We start from the raw sequence: 18,718 nt of genomic DNA, 5'->3' as shown, positions 1-18,718 counted from the left end.
GCCTTCCTGGTGAGATTCCAAAATACTATCGTACAATCACTGTGTTAAACACTATGGAAGTAAAAAATTAGAAACAGAACTACCATATGACCCAGCAATCCCACTTCTGGGGACATATCCAAAAGAACTGAAAGCAGGGTCTCAAAGAGGTATGCACACCCATGTCCATAAGCAGCACTATTCACAGTAGCCAAGACGTGGAAGCAATCCAAATGTCTACAAGAGGGGGAATGGATAAACAAAATGTGGTATATATTATAAACACAATGGAATATTATTCATCCATAAGGGAGGAAATTCTGGCACATGCTATACCACAGATGAAGAACCTTGAGGACATTATAATAAGTCAAATAAACCAGTCACAAAAAGTCCAGTATGGTATGATTCTATAAAGTATTAAAATTCATAGAAACAAAATGTAGAATGATGGTTACTAGGGGCTTTGGGGGAGTGTTGGGAGAAGTTAGTTATTTTTTAATGGGTACAGAGTTTGAGATTTGCAAGACAAATGTTTTAGAGATTTGTTTTACAACAACTTGAATAAACAACACTACAGAACTATACACTTAAAAACGGCTAAAGATGATAAATTTCACGTTTTGTTGATGTTTAGTCAGTAAGTCATGTCCTACTCTTATGTTACTTTTTTAAAATCACAATTAAAAAAACAACACTAACAGGGTCATGTCGGAAGACATAGGAGCCCACTTAAAGGATTTCTCATTGGTCAAAATCGGAACAAATTAAGCAACAAAATGGGTAATGACTATAACTGATTAGAAGATACTGATTTTTTTTAAAAAAACTGTAATAGTGATACTAAAAAAACATTAAATTCTTCATACAAGAATTAACAACTAGTAATTCTAGAAGAAATGATATATTTAGAAAACAAACATTTCCTATGCGACTCTCTGTGTAGTAGCTAATTCAGACAGAGATCACCAATGAATGTTCAAACCATTAGATGAACAACAGTTGTGCAAGGATTTTCAAATGGTGCCAAAGCATCACCCCCCCAGATAATTTACTAATTATAAAGGGGAAAATGTACCTTCAAATGGAAAGATGTAGCAGTGAACATTTAACAAAGTGATCAAACTTAGCATCTCTATTAGTGGACCAATCTGTCATTAGATGGTGCCTCCTTACTTGATACAGGATGTATATACAATGGTACCTATAAATTATTCCAGCTTATGTTAAATGCTTAATCTGAATCTAATCCCTCCTCTAGGCCCAACTTCCAGTTTACAGGAAATACAGTGGATGGAGAAACAAGTTAAACAACACCACAAAGAAACAATCAGACACAATTCAGAAGGAGGGACAATCTACAAAACAAGTGACCCAGATTAAGAGAGACTAAGGAGACGATAACCAAACACATGATCCTGCTTGAACACTTTATAAGAAGATATTTTTCGGAAAACTGGAATACAGACTAGATATCAGATAATTTTAAGGAATTATGATTAAATATAAATTACCAAAAAACATGTGAAAATATTTAACCTAATTATTAAAACAAAATGTTAAAATTTACCTATCAAATTGGTGACAAAAATTAATACTAGTTTTTGGGGCAGGACGATCTGGTAACATTTAACAAAAATTTTAAAAATGTTTATATACTTTACCCAGCAATTCCACTTCTAGGCATTCATCCTATAGAAATAAGAGTTGTACATAAACATTTATGAACCAGAATGTTCACTGCAGCATTACTAATGAAAATGGACATAACCAAAAAAAAAAAAGAAAATGGATATAACCTAATTTATCAAGATGGAATAATAAATTATATGATTCTTTTAATCACTAAAAACCCTTTAATTTGAGATATTTAATATGGACAGGTCCTTAAATACATTAAGTAAATGGAAGAGAGTAGTTATTTTTTGTGATCCTAGAGGACAGAACTAGGAACTACCACTGGAAATTATAAGGAAGCACAAGTTGGTCAATGTAAGGACTAACTTTCTAACAATTAGAATTTTCTGAAAAGAATCTGAAAAAGAATGAATATATGCATATGTGCAACTAAATCCCTTTGCTGTACACCTGAAACTAACACAACATTGTATATCAACTATACTACAATTAAATAAAAAAGAATTTTCCAAGCAACAAACGGCCTGCTTCATGAGGTAACAAGTTCTGCACTATTAGACGCTAAGCAGAGGCTTAATAATCTTTTGGCAAAGATATATGGCATAGATTTACATGGTAGGAGATTGAGGAGAAGATCTTAACGGTACTTTCCAACTCTAAGAATTTATTATCCAATATAAAATTATCTGTTAGCGGGGATGACAAAAAGGAAGTGGTATGTATTTCTTTGTAAATGCTATTAATGACCCACGTGGCACTAAACTAAAAAGAGATTATACCTATATTATAATAATGGAGTTGAAGGATGATTTAATTATTATATTCTGTATCAATAATATACAAATTACTGATAAACTGAAAAAGATGATTTAACCTAATGCAGAGGGATTAAATTGAATTGATAGGAACTAATTTTGAATCTGTCCCCTATTATTTCTCTGTGTCTAATAAGGGGCCTGAAGAGTTAAACCCTTCCAAGGTAGACAGCACTAAACATCTCAAAAAGGACAGGAGGTACTCTGCTCCTTCTCTTTGCTTCCGGCTGCCCAGTAATTCATATATAAAGAAAGGAGAAAGAATATGCCCATATCTCCCCTGCAATATGATATATAAAATCTTCAAATTTTTGAGGTGTGGAAAGTAACACAGAAATTAGTATCACACTGGGTTTCTGAAAGGCAGAAGAAAACACTGGAGGCCTATGAAGGTTTTAGAGTAGCTAGTAATGTCGAAAATTCTTAAGATGTCAAAAAAGAAATTCCCTAAAAGATGCACGTTAAAAAAAAAAAAACACCCTTTTATTATGGAAAATTTCAAATATACACAAAAGTAGAGAATAGCATGTAATAAGCACCCTCACCCTCAATCACAGTCACTGAGCTTCATTTATCAACATTTTTGTAAAGCTGTTTTCTCTAATTTTTCAGATTGAGTTTTTTATATTGTTTTGTTTTTAGATTTAAAAACAAATACCCGACATCACATTATTTTACCTATAAAAACTTCAGTATGAGAAGACACAATTTCTTGCTAATAATACTAAATATGCAATAAACTTCCTATGGTAAGGTACTGTTCTATGTATACTACTACTACTTACACATATAATTTTCATGTCAATTAAGCTTCACTGTTATCTTCATCTTATAAATGAGAAAACTAGTTTTTACTGGCTCAAGGTCACAAAGTCAGTAAGCAGTGGTGCTAGGGTATGAACCCAGGTGTTAATTCTAGACCAGACTTTGTTCTCCCAACCATTAAAGCAACTGACTTTTCTCTTAGTTATTCTAGTTGTCCCTTATGGGATATAGATTGTTGTGATAAAATGAAAGAGGGATTGCTGAACGAGGAAAAGATTGGAAAAGATACAGTAATATGAGCAGCTACTCACTGCTCTTCCCATGAAATTTTCTTTTTAAATGCCCCAAATGAGAAAGGAAAATGTGGCTGGATATCATCACTGTCAACTACCTAAGATATAAGAGAAAGTAAGTCACCTTAGAGAGGGGAGCAATGATCAAGTCTCTTCCACAGAGGTTGAATATAGATGAACTACTTTTAATCTGCCCCTTCAATGACAGCAGGGGCGGGGGTGGGGATGTCTCTAGTTTCACACATCCTTTTAGTTCAAGCCAAGGGATCTCACAAGGAGAGGGCCAAGCAATCAGTACAAGTGCATCTGACTGCTTAATGAAATCTGAGGAAAAACATAAAAGAACCTGGAGTAAAAATTCTTCTGGCTGATATCTCAGAGTTCTCAACCTTTAGCTCATAGCCTTATAAAACAAAAAAGAAAAAACTACCAAGTAATTCAAGATTTGTCAAAGAAAGGAGAGTTCTCCTTGGATCTTTGGCCAAAAATCCTTCTAAAACCCTCCCTACTGATTTACAACAGATCTTAGAGTAACTGAACTAAATTATCTTCTGTGTAGAGGCTGCTTAGGACATTCTTCTTTCCCAAACACAAACTTCTTCCCTGTTCCTACTGCACTTTATTCATAGTTCTATTAGGACACTAACCAATATTGCATTAACTCTTTACATTTTCAATCCCTTATCTTCAAACTGAGCACTACTGAAAGTACCTGAGAAAACTGTGCTGAATGAATAGAGAAAGAAGCTAAGATGACAGAATATGAACTGAAGCAATTCTTTCACCAGTATTTTCTAACCTCCACACCTTCAGTATAATTTACAAGCTTCCCTTTAGGAGTCTTCCCATCAGCTAATACTTCAAGATGAACAAAAACATGAACTATAGTCTCTTGAGGCCTGGAGAAAGAATCTAGCCATTTTGGTTTGCAACAGCTTTTGACTGACAAGGAAAAACTCACAGACTGAAGAATCTGAACAGTAGTCAACCCTTCCAAGAGCTTTTATTCAGATGCCAAGATGCAAGAAGGTATCCAAAATACCTGCTTTTTACTTTTAAATGTTGAAGGCAACAGGGATAAAAATTAAAAAAAAAAAAAAACCCAATGATTACTAAGCAGTGCCTGGTCATCATTTCTACTATTTTTCAGATGAAAAAAATCCAAAGCAAAAAAATCCCAGGCAAAAAATGTCTGGTTATAGACCTCAACCATGGGGGAGACTCTTTTCATGTACTGGTATGAGTCTCCTTGGATGCCTCTCTAATACTAGTTAGCCAAACAAGGTTGAGGATTATCTGGTTAGGCAATCCCTTAAAGTGAAAACCTTTGGATAAGGAAATTATCTTTCTCACCAATTTGTAAAAATTCAAGACATCGCCCAGTTTAAGCTATATCACACTGGAATAAAAAAGTCTCACCATATCGTTTATAGGCCATTCTCTGGTTACCATGTTACCTTGGTTTGAATCCACTGGGTCTTCTATATGAGCAATGACATTCCTGAGATAACTTTGCTTCTGCTTTTCCAGGTCTGACGGTGAAAATGTCGGAACATTAGTCCTTTAGCAAAGCAAACCAGGAGGAAAAACAATCGGTTAGAAGCATGAGGACAGTGCTTTGTAGAGAATCATATACTGTTCATGGGTTGTGTGTGCTTAGTTGCTCAGCTGTGTCCGACTCTTTGTGACCCCATGGACTGTAGCCCACCAGGCTCCTTTGTCCATGGGGATTCTTGAGGCAAGAATATTGGAGTGGGTTGCCATGCCCTCCTCCAGGGGATCTTCCCAAACTAGGGATCAAACCCAGGCCTCCACATTGCAGGTGGAATCTTTACCATCTGAGCCACCAAGGAAGCGATGGATTAGAACAATGAACTCTCAAAACACTAAGATGCAATGACAAAAGACAGTGTTAGTCACGTAATGCAAAGCTGCAATCAAGTATAGAGCCGAAGAAAAAAGATACAACCTCCTGTTAACAAGGCATAGCAAAATGAAGACTACCTACTCCACCGAGACAGGAAGCATTTTGAGCAATTCAAGGTTAGTAAGGAAAGTAACTAACTTCATAAAGCCACACAAAAATTGAGTAAGATAAAGACCAAAAAGAATCAGCTAGATCTGGCAATTAAAACATTGGTGACCTTGGCACAAACAACTTCTGGCCTTTGCTCATGCTGATTATACTGTACTGAGTGTCTGTGGATGAGATCGTGAATTTATTACTGCTCCAAGTAGCCTGACTTGTGTACCTTGGTATAATTTTCATTGTATGCAACTCACAAAGCTCCTTGAAGTAACCCAAACAAAACAGAGAAAAAACCCAGAAAACTGGGACTAGGGGATTATAGTCAAAGGACTTTAGCCTCATCTGTACTACTGAAGAAATTTAATATCTGTAATCAAATTTTTAAAAAGAATCTCACTGTAAGGAAGCACATATGACACAACCTAAAAAAATAGCTTTGCTAATTAAAAAGGCCCGTGTAGAGATACTGCCATCTCCTGGCAACAAGAAAATAGACTGAAAAGGTGACCCAAATCTGCAACCTCTATAAAATTTTTTCACCAAGGACAGATATATGCAAGTTGGGAGAAATGTTTAAATGACTTTCTACATAGATATATCTTAACATTTTTGTTAAAGTTATTCTAACTTCCTATGCCTGTGAACAGGCTTCCCCACACATAGGAAAAGAAATCTTACATTTATACAGTGCTTTCACTAAAGTCTTTTTTTCTTCTTAAAAATAACCCTATGAGGCAGCAGAGAAGGCATCATTAGCCTTATTCTATTGACAAAGAAACTGAGGTCAGAGAGTATTTGACTGTCCAAGGTCACACAGTTATTGGTAGTCCCAGAACTTCAAGTATGCTTACTTCTGGCGCGGGGCTTTTTTCCCACACTAAGGAGAAACTCAGGAGAGTAAGAAAGCAATTGAACAGAACCAACATAAACCAGAATATTTCACTATATTCTTACCTTGTTTTGGTTTGCAGAACAGGAATGACTTTGCCTAGTCTTTTTTCATGGACCTTTAGCTTCCCAGAATCCTTGTCAAGAACATCCTGCTTTTTTCAGAGCAGAAGGAATGAAGAAGGAAAGATGGCCTTAGTTATAAGAAAATAACTAAAAATATTACTTATGGAAATATTCTTGAACTAAAGGTTACATAAGCATACTTGTGAACTTTACTGTACCAGGTACTAACAGAGGTGCTTTAAATGAGATGATAGTAATCTCAAGGAAAAAAAGTAGAATAGCAAAGTCATCATCTTATTCAGTAAATGGTTATATACCAGTTACTATGAATATATTATTTAATTTTCCATATACTGTAAAGTACTACTCACTCCAGTTTATAGATAAGAAATGTGAGGAAACAGAGAAGCTAAATAATTTGCCCAAGGACACAGTGCTAGTTAGGCTTCAAGCCCCAATTTATTTGAATACAAAGCTCTGTTATACAGTTTCATTCCTCTCTTCACCTTGAAAAACATACTTACTTTGCTTGATGAACTGGAAACTGGTAACTTCATTTCAAAACTTGATTTATATGATCCATTTCTCCAGGATGACCCTGTATTAGAAGTCTCTGAATGGTCCAAGATCTGAGAGAATACAGGCGTAGGTTTCTTACTGTTGGATATATTTTTATCAGAGACAGTATGTTGAAAATTATTGTTTGAAGAAGGGAGTGGGGGCCCATCATAGGCAGAGTTATTGGGGCTGATCCCTTCAGATTCTGTGCAAAGTGTGCTCTCATTTGGGCTAAGATCATCTTCTCTCATCTCTTCCCCAAGGGAGGAGGGTTTTTCAGTAACTCTGGATGTAACTTTGGACACATAAGTCTTGTCCTTATCAAGTACAACATCACAAACTGTTGGATCAAATGGTGCAACTGTAACTTTTATAAGATTCTTTTCTAGTGCAAAGCGTCTGTTCAATGGTTTAGTAGGAGTTGGTCCATGACCAACTGATGTAGTTAGTTGAGGTAGTTTGAATGTGTCAGGGGTCTCAGCTTCTGGTCCCATGTTGTATGGTGAATCTTTCTCTTGGGGAGTGTCAAGTGGAATTTGACTCCCCTTCTCTCCCTTCTCAACATTCCTGCTGTCATCATTAGGCAACCCTCCTCCCCAAGGAAAGTGCTCATTTGATAGGTCATCATCCTTCAAGAGTTCCTGAATCTGTTCCTCTGTGAAACTGAAATGGCCATCATCTTCTCCATCAGATAGCTCCAGCAAGGAGTCATCCAATTCATCCTCATCCAAGGAACTCCAAGAAAAAGGAGCATTGTCTTTAGGCAAGAGAGAGGTACCAGAAGACTGTTCAGAGGGCACTAGTGAGCACATCATATCTGGAGAAATAAGAGGCAGTTTCACTGAGAACAGGAAATACCCTTTTAACAACTCCAATCTGCTTTAGAGAGTGATAGTGTCTTAGTATTTCAAATTCTTTGCACCATGGCTTGTAACACGAGAAAGTTCTAAGATATTTAACTTTACCAGAATCAGGGGAATAGCTATCATAACAATGAGATTTTTTTTTCCTATCAAAGTGGCAAACATTAAAATGACACGATAACCTATTTTGGTGAGAATGTGAGAAACAAGGATTCTCACATACTATCAGTGAGAGTATAAATCAGTACAATATTTTGTGGAGAGTAATTTGGCCATAGCATCTGACTCAGCAATTTCACTACAAGAAATTTACCTTGCAGAAATACCTGTACAAAGGCACATAGATACAGTTAAAAGGTGTTCAAAGCAGTATTATTCAGAACATCCAAATATTGGATACAACCTAGATGTCCATCACCAGATCTGTTCACTAAAATCATGGTACATTCATCTTATGGAATACTTTACAATTATTTAAAAACAATGAAGTGGATTGTATGTAGTATCACTGGAATAATATCTATAACATACAACAAAACAAATACATATATATAAAATGTTTGGATTTTCACAGTGTATACTTTTTAGAAAACACACATATTACTTTTGAAATTTAAAAAGAAACAATTTTATGCATACAAGAAGAAAAAAAATTGTCTTTCATACTGTATGGAACTGCTGGTGTGATCTCTGCCTTTGCCACGAGACCAAATGGAAAAAGGGTTCAGCTCCTGCTAGCTGTTCCTTTCGGGAGACTTGTCAAAATGATTGACTCCCACCTTCCTGCAGGCACAAAGAAAATTAGAGGATCTTCTCATCACTTTCAACTCTGCTAATTACAAAGTCAACTGCATTATGCTTTAAGGTGCTCCATCTATTAATTTTGATCTTGATATTTTTTAAAATACCACAAAGTTGGATTCTGAGTCAAGAACATCAAAGAAAAATCTTTAGAGGAAAAATTATGCAACTTAAGGAACTAGTTTTTTTCCTCCCAACAATTTATACTTTCTTAAGAATATCATTTGCTCTAGTAGGATGAACACGGTCTTGACAGTCTAAAGACCTGGGCTACGGTCCTGGTTCTGTCACTAACTAGTTGTGATAATTTGGGCAAGCCATTTAACCAGGGACTTGTTTCCTCATATAAAAAATATGGAAGGGATAGAGAACTGGGATTAGATGATGTCTAAGAGCAACTGAAATGAACTGAAGATTCCACCAAGATCCAAAAGTTGTAGTCATGACCATACATACAAAAACCTCATTTTCAATACATACATAAACACAAAAAACAGGTCTAGAAAAACACAACACAAAATTGATGATTATAATAACCTGCAGGGGCATCGAGAGAGGGACAAGGGGAGACTTCACTACTTTACTTGATATTTATATATACTTGTATAATTAAAAATTAGGTCTTAAGTAGCTAATGATGGACCTGATCTCTCATTATTTTCTAGATGGCAAAAGTGATAGAAAATTTGGAAAATTCTTATAGCCTTTTAACTGTAAATTCTTCCCCACCCCACTTCCCTCTCTAAATTTTAGTTTTGGTTCATGCATTCTTTCAGAAAACATTTTCTAAGCTACCATCAACACACATGACTGAGCTAGATAGTATGTCTCTATATGATTTCTAAGAAATAATTAGATATGGATTCTACCCTCAAAGAATGTATAACCTTCCAATAAAGACAACACTCAACTTACGCACCAAGATAAGAAAATACAAAATGGTATGGGCAATAAAGCACTAGAGAACTACATGAAGTAATGTATGTTAACTCATTATTGCAATCATCTTGCATTATATGCATATGTCAAGTCATGTTGTATACCTTAAGCTAATACAATGTTAGTGACTCAGTCGTGTCTGACTCTTTGCAACCCCATGGATTGTAGCCCACCAGACTCCTCTGTCCATGTAATTCTCCAGGCAAGAATACTGGAGTGGGTTGCCATTTCCTTCTCCAGGGGATCTTCCCAACCCAGGGATTGAACCCGGGTCTCCTGCATTACAGGCAGATTCTTTACTGACTGATCCACCAGGGAAGCCCCAAACTAATACAGTGTTATATGGGAATTACATCTCAATAAAACAGGGAAAATTAAAAAAAAAAAAAAAAAGCCTTGCTCATCGTAGAAATGAGACAAACGGGACAAAAAGGGAAAAACTACTAAGCACCTATACTATAAACTACGCACTGTGAGACACATTTTACAACTCTAACTCATGTAACTCTATAACACAGGTCTTATCAAAGAAACTAAACTGTTATAGTTAAACTTAAGAATTGCTATGATTTTTTTATCTCATTTTACCAATTTTTCAGCAATCGTGGAAGAGTTCTAGGCACCAGGCTTCCCAGGTGGTGCTAGGGGTAAAGAATCTGCCTGCCTATGCAGGAGATGCAAGAGAGAGATGCTGATTGGATCCCTGAGTCAGGAAAATCCCCTGGAGTAGGAAATGGCAACCCACTCCAGTATTCTTGACTGGGAAATCTCATGAACAGAGGAGTCTGGCGGGCTACAGGCCACGGGGCCACAAACAGTTGGACACAACTGAGCAACTGAACACACTCTAGGTAGGCACTGAAGCAGGTGTCTCTATGAAGAAAAAAGTGATTTCTCTGCCCAGTGACTGGGTTATAAAGTTATTTCTTTAGGCAGCAGTAGAAAAAAGGTTTACTTTTGAAAGATATTTCCTTTACTTAAAGTTTGTGCTTGTCAAGCACAAGTATGATAGACACTGGGGTTAAGTAGCCACTTTCTGAGAAGCTCTGAGTCACAATCGCCACTCTCCTACTCCTTCCAAAAGTCTAGTCCTGGGAGTTCCCAGGCAGTCCAGTTAGGTAAGGATTCTGCGCTTCCACTGCAGGGGGCTTCCACTGCAGGGAGCATGGGATCCTACATATTGTGCAATACAGCCAAAAAAACCCCAAAAAACAAAGGGTCTAGTCCAAGCACTTGCTTAACCAAATGAAGAATTCAATACATTTTCACTCTTGGGAAACTAAAGTTCAGAGGCATTTAATGTACTGAGTATACAGAGCTAATATGCTAGAACAAGGATCCAAACCCAAGTTTAATTTCAAAGGCAATGTTTTTTCTTGCTTTTTCTACCAGCCTTGTGATAGACTTGCCCAGAGTCAGTGAGCAAATGGAAATCTTCTACATTCAGTACACTCTCTAACACACTATGAAGGATGCAGACATTAAAGAGGGTTTTTGGTCCCTTGGCAAAAATAATTTAAGCCACTGTATTATGCACAGGCTCCACTTAATTTCCCAAGTGGAACGGAAGAATGTAGAAATGACCTGTGAAAGTGGTCAAACCTCAATGGAAAAAAAAAATCATTACTTGCTAACTTTACTGTGCAAACACAGGACCAATAGTCTCCATAGCCACTGAAAGCATCAATTCCTACGCCACATGACATCCAGAGGCACAGAGCCAGCTCTTCTGAGCTTTCCTCACAGAATGCTCCAATAGGTCTAACTTTGCTCTAAATTTGAATGCTCTTAGACATGCAAAACAATACCACAAACATCTATTTAACTTGCACAAATCATTCTCTTCACAATTACTTCATTAAAAATTTTTATTATAATTGAAAACATATGCAAAAACAACGTAATAATGAATACCCACATACCCATCACCCAGCCCCAACAACTATCAACCCATTGCTAATCTTGCCCCATCCACTACCCCCTTTACCAGATTACTTTGAAGCAAATCCCAGGCATCACATCATTTCATCTGTAAACAACAAGAATTCTTTATCATAAAATATCCAGTTCATATTTTCAGCTATTTTTTAAATGTCACATTAAAAAAAACACACAACAGTATCCAAGTAAGGTCCATACATTAGGTGTGGCTGATAAATCTTGTATTTTAATCTACAGATTCCCATCTTTTTTTTTCTTGCAATTTGCTAAAGAAACAATAACGTAAACTGTGTATGGATACAAACATGGATGTATTATAAAATTATAAAAACATGCCATTTCAAGATAGGGATTACCTCTGGTGGTGAGGAGGGAAAAGGAATGGTAAGGGGGCATGAGTAGTTTCAATTCTTTTTGTAATGTTTTATTTCTTTAAAAATCACTAACAGGAAAAGACCTAAAACAATAAAGCTGAGTAGGGGGTTAATAGTATTCATTATTATGTTATATGGTATATCTGTAACTTTTATATGCTTGAAATATTTAATAATAAAACCATTTTAAAATTAAGAAGCCAGTGGGGAAACAATGATTACATTTTGAAGTTTAAAATGTCCTCTCAAGTAAAATAGGGACCATCATAGTACCTACCTCATAAGGTCCTTCTAAGAATTAAAAATGAGATTATGAATACAAAAGCACTTAGCATACTACAGGCACAATGTAAAAGATAAAGTGAAGTTCCACAAAGACGGCCTTAGTATGTGCCTGTCTGCCATTCTACCATCATCTGCCTTTCCTGGCACTTGGCTTTGTAGTAATCTCAAATATGAAGATCCTGGGACTTCCTTAGCAATCCACTGGTTAAGACTCCATGCTCCTAAAGCAGTGGGCTCGGGGTTCAAACTCTAGTTAGGAAACTAAGATCCTACATGCCACCACCAAAAAAAAAATTAAAATTAAATATGAAAATCTAATTTTTAAAGGAAAAATATAATTCCCATCTCCCGTTTCTCTCTTAATTCTCTGTGACCCTATTCTGTCCTTCCATGTCTCTCTCATCTGTCCACCCCCTCCTTCACACTTCAGTTTACCACCCCCTCGCTCTGTTCTCTAACCTGGTTGCAACCTCAGAAACCAGCTCCCTTTCTATTTTTACCGTACCTAAGAAAACCTACTGCCTTAAAACACAAGCCTTATATTATTCAGGCCACTAAAACTGCAACACCAAACACAACCTCATACCCCTTTCAAGGCTCTAAAAACCAAGACCATTACCAAGCTGGATCTGACAGGTTTGGCCAAGGGCAAGGATTATTTCCCAAAGACCCACTGATTTTTGAGCTTTGATTTCCAACCTTTCCTACGTGTGAGACGTATAGCATTAAAGACACTCGGTGGCCTTTATCACTCCATGAAACGGGCATAAAGTTTAAGCCAAATTAAACTGAACTGCAATTATCTGTAAGAATTCTGCAACTCCCTTGGAGGTAACTGTAGACACTGCAGGAAAGAAAAACAACTCGGACCGCAAATCTCTGCTTTAGGTAACGGCTCACTTAGATAAGGGTGCCAGGACTTTCCTCCCACAGAAACCAAATACTACTCAGCTGAGGCAACAGGTTTCTTTTTAAAAAGAAAATGTTTTTTAAATGATTTAGACAGGATTGCTAAAGCTTGAAGCCTCTAACAAATCCATCAAACTGGAATCAGGTTGGGGCAGCAGATGGGCAATTCAATCATTTCCTCTCCCGGGCCCACCCGGCGGTGCCAAGTGCCCGCTCTCCTGCCCTGGAAGGAACTGGTGGCACGTCCGATCCTCGAGTGCTTCATCGCAGTTCGCTCAACGTAGGATAAGGCTTGACCGCCCCCAGCTCTCCCTTAGAAGCTCTATAGCCGCCGCACCGCACTGCCCTGCGGGCAGGGCCTTCGCACTTCCCTCCTCCCCAAAGACCAAGAATTCCCGCCTCTCCGCTGAAGGCGGGAGCAGCTCGGGGCTTGCTCCCCATTCCTCCCCCAGCAGGAGCCAAACAGCCCCTCAGCAGAGCGGCGCGGTACACCCTCACCCTGCCGCTGGCTGCCCGTCCCACACCTCCGCTCTCCCCTGGGGCGGGCCAGCCTCTCTCCGCTGCCTACCCGCCGGCAAGGCGCGGCCGGAAAGACCGCGATTTTTTGCCTAGCAACACCCTCCCAGCCTTGGGGCAGGGGGAGAGGCAACCCCCACCGCCACCTCCAGTCCCCACCCGCACCGGGCACAGAAAACAGACGTCGTTCGCCCCTCTCGGGTAACCAGACGGCACCCTTTGCCTGGGCAGGGTGAGGGGCATCTATCGTCCGCCGACGTGAATTGGCGGGCGGCACAGACACTCCCCCCTCCCGCCGCCATCACCTCAGAAACGAAAACGAGCCCTTCTCCCAGCAGGGTGAGGGCCTCAACCCCTCAACGGGGCGAACGGCATGCGCGGCCCTCTGGAGAAGCAACAGGCGCCCCCTTCCCCCTCCCAGCAGAGGCTCGCCGACCCCCGCTCCTCCCTCAGCTGTTCACCTCCGGAAGCCGGGCCACAGCCTAGGCGAACGACTGCGTCTCACTCCGCCCCCTGCGCCATCTTATCGCCCCCTCCCCGACCTCCCCCACCCCGAGGCTGCCGGGCCAGCGCCAAGGGGAGGGCAAACAGGCAATGATTGGCAGGAAACCGCCCCGCCTTTCAGAGGGCTGCGCCTGGCGCAGGCACTGAAACCCCGCCCTCCACACCGCCTCCCCCCACCTACGGGCTCCACCCCTTTTCGTCTCATCGACCCGCTCGACACTTGGCTGTTCCTGGCTGCTGGTAGGAGGAGAAGGGTGCAGGCCTGTCAAGCCGAGGGACGAGTTCAGCTGATGCAACCTAACCTGGACCCGCGTGACAGTTTCCGGCACGCGGCGGCGGCGGCTGCGACCGTGAAAGGGGCCCGGGTGCCGGGCTAACTGCTGGAGACAGCAGCGACAGAGCCATGGGGGACTCTCTGAGCCCTGAAGAGAAGCTAAACCTTATCACCCGGAACCTGCAGGTGGGGCCTCGGGGTTGAAAGTGCGCGGTTGGGGACTACGGGCCGGAGGTCCAAGTGATCCTGAGCACCTCTACGGAGTCATAAATGTATGGTACCCGGGATTTCGCGCCGAGGCAGCCCTGAAAGAGATTGCAGTCCTTGCTGCCGGTCGGTCAGTCAGTCCGTTACTACAGAAATCACAGTGGTCTCACCTTCTGTGTGCCATTACTTGTGTTGAGCCAGGCTTTGAATCCACCCCACCCACCCTATTGTGTGCCGGGCGCGGTGCTAAGGCGCTGGGGGGTACGTCAGGACCCTACCCTCCCAGAGCATGTCTGGAGGAAATCAGACGTTTGCAAGGACCCAGGATCCAGACATCTAATTAAGTCGAAACTAGTACTGAAAGGTGCTTTACGCGGAGATATTTATTGAAAGGAAGTTAGGAGGAAGGCTGCGGAGAGTGTTCAGGGAAAGCTGAGGAACTCTAAACTGCCCTTAGGGATTCGGATCACCTCATCACTTCACCTATGTTCTGCTGGTTCCAGAAACTGCAGGAGTAGAAGTTAACCAGAATAATGGGTGTTAAAAACGTGTCAGGTAGAGGGAACCCAGGTCAAGAGCCAGAGGGGAGAAAGAACCCATTGGTTCTGAGAGAAGGCTAACTTGGCTGGAGTAAAGGAGGCAAAGTACAGATCAAACACTTAGAAAATATTTACATTGCTCATTCTGTTGACTTCTCAGGCCTCTGTTGTCATATCATCTGTGGTCTTTATTTAAATAATAAACCCCTGCCAGAAAAACTGCCTCATCCCTTACTCTACCTTTTTTTATTTCTCCATAGAACTGATCACCATCTAACATATGGTACATTTTACTAGTTTGTTTAGGAGGAGCAGGCAAGGACCAGGTCATGAAGGTATTGTAGGCAATGTTTGACAGTGGGGTTTATTCTGAAGGCAGTAGCTTGCTTTTCTGTTTTTATAAGATACAATTCACATACCATAAAATCCTCCCCTTTAAAGTGTGTGGGTCAGTGGGTTTTCTAGTAGTCACATGGTTGTTCAATTACCATCATTATTTAATTCCAGAGCATTTTCATCATCAAAAATAACCTGTACTCATTACTAATCACTGTTTATTCTTCCCCTCTCCCCAGCCCTAGGGAACCACTAATCTGTTTTCTGTCTCTAATTTGCCTATTCTAGACATTTCATGTAAATGGAATTACAATATGTGGCCTTTTATGTCTAGCTTCTTTCACTAAGCTTAATGTTTTCATGTTTCATCCATGTTGTTACACTTACCGGAACTCTGTTCCTTATTACAGCTGAATAATATCCCATTATATGTTGGATTCCTGAATCGGAAAGATCCCCTGGAGAAGGGAATGGCAACCCACTCCAGTATTCTTGCCTGGAGAATTCCATGGACAGAGTTGCCTGGCAAGCTACAGGACATGGAGTCACAAAGAGTTGGACACGATTGAGTAACCAATACTACTTTTATATGAATATACTGCATTTTATTTCTCTGTTTGTCGGTTGATGGACCTTTGAGTTATTTTCACTCATAACTTGATCTTTTTTTTGTCCACACCACGCAGCATGTGGGATCTTTTCCAACCAGATATTGAACCCGCGTCCCTTGCAGTGGAAGCACAGAGTCTTAACCACTGAACCAGAGAAGTCCCACTCCCATAACTTCATCTTAACCAGAGATTCTTGCATGCTTCGCCGTAGCCAGATTCTTTGTTTCCTGGCCTCTCTCCATAAGGAGAGAAATAACACACAAAGCTAGTAGCATTGATTTACTCAGGTTTTAAAGGTTAAGTGATATGACCTTTCCTTGAGTAGTAAAAACTCTAAATGTTCCATAGTCAGGGGTTTGAAGGATGCAGGATCAGCCTCCACCTGGCTTGGAACACATGATTTTAACAAGTCCTGCCAACAGATATTCAAACCAGCAAAACGATTTTTGTCTTTCATGGCTTCCAGTAGTTTCCCCAAACCATCACCTGAAGAAACACTAAAATCTCTTTTTCATGGCTTTCAATAGTTTCCCCAACCGTCACCTGAAGAAACACTAAAATCTCCTTTGTCACAGCATACTAGCCTGTTGGGCTTCCCTTGTGGCTCAGCTGGTAAAGAATCCGCCTGCAATGCAGGAGACCTGGGTTCGATCCCTGGGTTGGGAAGATCCCCTGGAGAAGGAAAAGGCTCCCCAGTCCAGTGTTCTGGCCTGGAGAATCCCATTGGGGTTGCAAAGAGTCAGACATGACTGAGCGACTTTCACTTTCACTAGCCTATTAGAATTTTTTTAATATTGTCTTAGAGCAAAGGAAATTATTAAATGAAGTATTTAAATAGGCAAATGAGTTAATCGAATTTTGTTCTCAAGACCTCTCTGGCTTCCTTTTGCGATGTGGATTGAAGAGAACAAGAGTAGATTTGGGAGACCTGTTAAGAAGCTATTACAGTTGTCTTGGTATGATCTAATGATGGCTAAGGCTATGTTGGTTGTGTAAAGGTGGAAAGAAGTAGGAGGACTTAAGAGCTGTTTCAGAGTAGCTTTTGCAACTCAGTACCATTTACTGCACTAGGGGTGAAACTGTAAGTGAAAAAGATGCCTGGGGAGTGAAGGAGAAAGGTGAAAGCATGAGTTTAATTTTGAACATGTGATTGAATTAACTGGGTTGATAACAAGTACATGTTCTATATAGGTGTGAGCAGGAGATTTGGTAGTTACTAGGGAGACCTGGGTTCAATCCCTGGGTTGGGAAGATTCCCCGTGGAGGAGGGCAGGGCAACCCATTCCAGTATTCTTGTCTGGAGAATCCCCATGGACAGAGGAGCTTGATGGGCTACAGTCCATGGGGTCGCAAAGAGTAGGACACGACTAAGCAGCTAAGCACAGCACACAACACAGATCATAAGTAGTAATTGAAGCAACTGAAGAGGATCAGTTACAGAGAATGTAGAGTAAAAAGAGAGAGGGCCCCAAGGATTACTAACATTTAAATAATTAGGAAGACAAATATCTGCAAAGAAATCTGAAAGACAGCAGCCAGAGAAGTAGGAGGAAAACTAAGAATAAAATAGAGGAAACTGAAAGAGATTTCCATGAAGTGAGGACTAAAAAGTATTCATTCAATTTAGCAATTTGGAGGCCATCTGTGATCTTAGCAAGAGCATTTTCAGTTGTGTGATGCTGTGTGGAATTCAGAGTGGAATGGGAGATAAGGAATGGAGAGCAGAAGAGACACCTTTCAAGAAACTGGCTGTGAAAGGAAGGAGCATGAGCTGAAGGCAGTTGGAGGGGAAGATGGGGATAGGGACAGTCTCCGTTTCCCTAAAGTCACTGACATTACACCGGAGTGGTACTAGCAACAGCACCAGCTTCCTTTGGTTCTCACTCAGCGCTGAGAGCCTGGCTAGACCTCCCTGCTGGCTCTGAGTCTGGACTCTCAGTGAAACGTACCTTTGTTTTCCTTGTCACGGGGTAAAGGATGAGCAGGTGGTGGTGTTCAGTTACTCAGTTGTGTCCGACTCTTTGGGACCTCATAGACTGCAGCATGCTTCCAGGCTTCCCTGTCTTCACTGTCTCCCAGAGTTTGCTCCAAGTCATGTCCTTTGAGTCACTGATGCCATCCAACTATCTCCTCCTCTGTCGCCCCCTTCTCCTCCTGCCCTCAGTCCTTCCCAGCATCAGGGTCTTTGCCGAGGAATTCGTTCTTTGAATCAGGTGGCAAAGAATTGGAGTTTCAGTATCAGTTCTTCCAGTGAATACTCAGGACTGATTTCCTTTAGGATTGACTGGATCTCGTTGCTGTACCAGGGACTCTGAAGAGTCTTCTCCAGCACCACAGTTTGAAAGCCTCAATTCTTTGACGCTCAGCCTTCTTTATGGTCTGACTCTCATGTTTGTATATGACTGCTGGAAAAACCATAGCTTTGACTATGTCAGCAAAGTGATGTCTCTGATTTTTAATATGCTGTCCAGGTTTGTCATAGCTTTTCTTCCAAGGAGCATCTTTTAATTTCATGGCTGCAGTCACTGCAGTGATTTTGGAGCCCAAGGAAACAAGGTCTGTCACTGTTTGCATTTTTTCCCCCCATC

At 40.4% G+C, this 18,718-nt stretch overlaps 2 protein-coding genes across 11 annotated transcripts in view; one reads left to right on the top strand and one right to left on the bottom strand.

Annotated features, from left to right (window-relative positions):
- S100PBP (S100P binding protein) overlaps positions 1 to 14,242 on the bottom strand; it is a 33,272-nt gene extending 19,030 nt beyond the window's left edge. For 3 of the 9 annotated variants that reach the window (XM_061148476.1, XM_061148482.1, XM_061148481.1), the window contains exons 1-6: positions 14,121 to 14,242; positions 11,622 to 11,663; positions 8,561 to 8,677; positions 6,998 to 7,848; positions 6,474 to 6,562; positions 4,948 to 5,051 (exon numbers count right to left, since the gene is read on the bottom strand). In XM_061148476.1, coding sequence (XP_061004459.1) covers positions 4,948 to 5,051; positions 6,474 to 6,562; positions 6,998 to 7,846 — 1,042 coding nt within the window. In that variant the 5' untranslated portion in view covers positions 7,847 to 7,848; positions 8,561 to 8,677; positions 11,622 to 11,663; positions 14,121 to 14,242. Of the gene's footprint in view, positions 1 to 1,643; positions 1,672 to 4,947; positions 5,052 to 6,473; positions 6,563 to 6,997; positions 7,849 to 8,560; positions 8,678 to 11,621; positions 11,664 to 12,226; positions 13,936 to 13,964; positions 14,092 to 14,120 lie in introns of those variants that run through there. The other 6 variants (XR_009693825.1, XM_061148483.1, XM_061148480.1 and 3 more) reach the window with 5 other exon arrangements.
- Positions 14,243 to 14,428: 186 nt separating this feature from the next.
- YARS1 (tyrosyl-tRNA synthetase 1) overlaps positions 14,429 to 18,718 on the top strand; it is a 30,616-nt gene continuing 26,326 nt past the window's right edge. The window contains exon 1 of one of the 2 annotated variants that reach the window (XM_061148471.1): positions 14,429 to 14,623. In XM_061148471.1, the coding sequence (XP_061004454.1) occupies positions 14,567 to 14,623 (57 nt within the window). In that variant the 5' untranslated portion in view covers positions 14,429 to 14,566. The remainder of the gene's footprint in view (positions 14,624 to 18,718) is intronic. The other variant, XM_061148470.1, reaches the window with a different exon arrangement.

Source organism: Dama dama, chromosome 8 (assembly GCF_033118175.1).
Source record: "Dama dama isolate Ldn47 chromosome 8, ASM3311817v1, whole genome shotgun sequence".
Lineage (NCBI taxonomy): Eukaryota > Metazoa > Chordata > Mammalia > Artiodactyla > Cervidae > Dama > Dama dama.
Note: the sequence above shows the minus strand (reverse complement) of the source record. Positions and strands in the feature narration are given on the sequence as shown.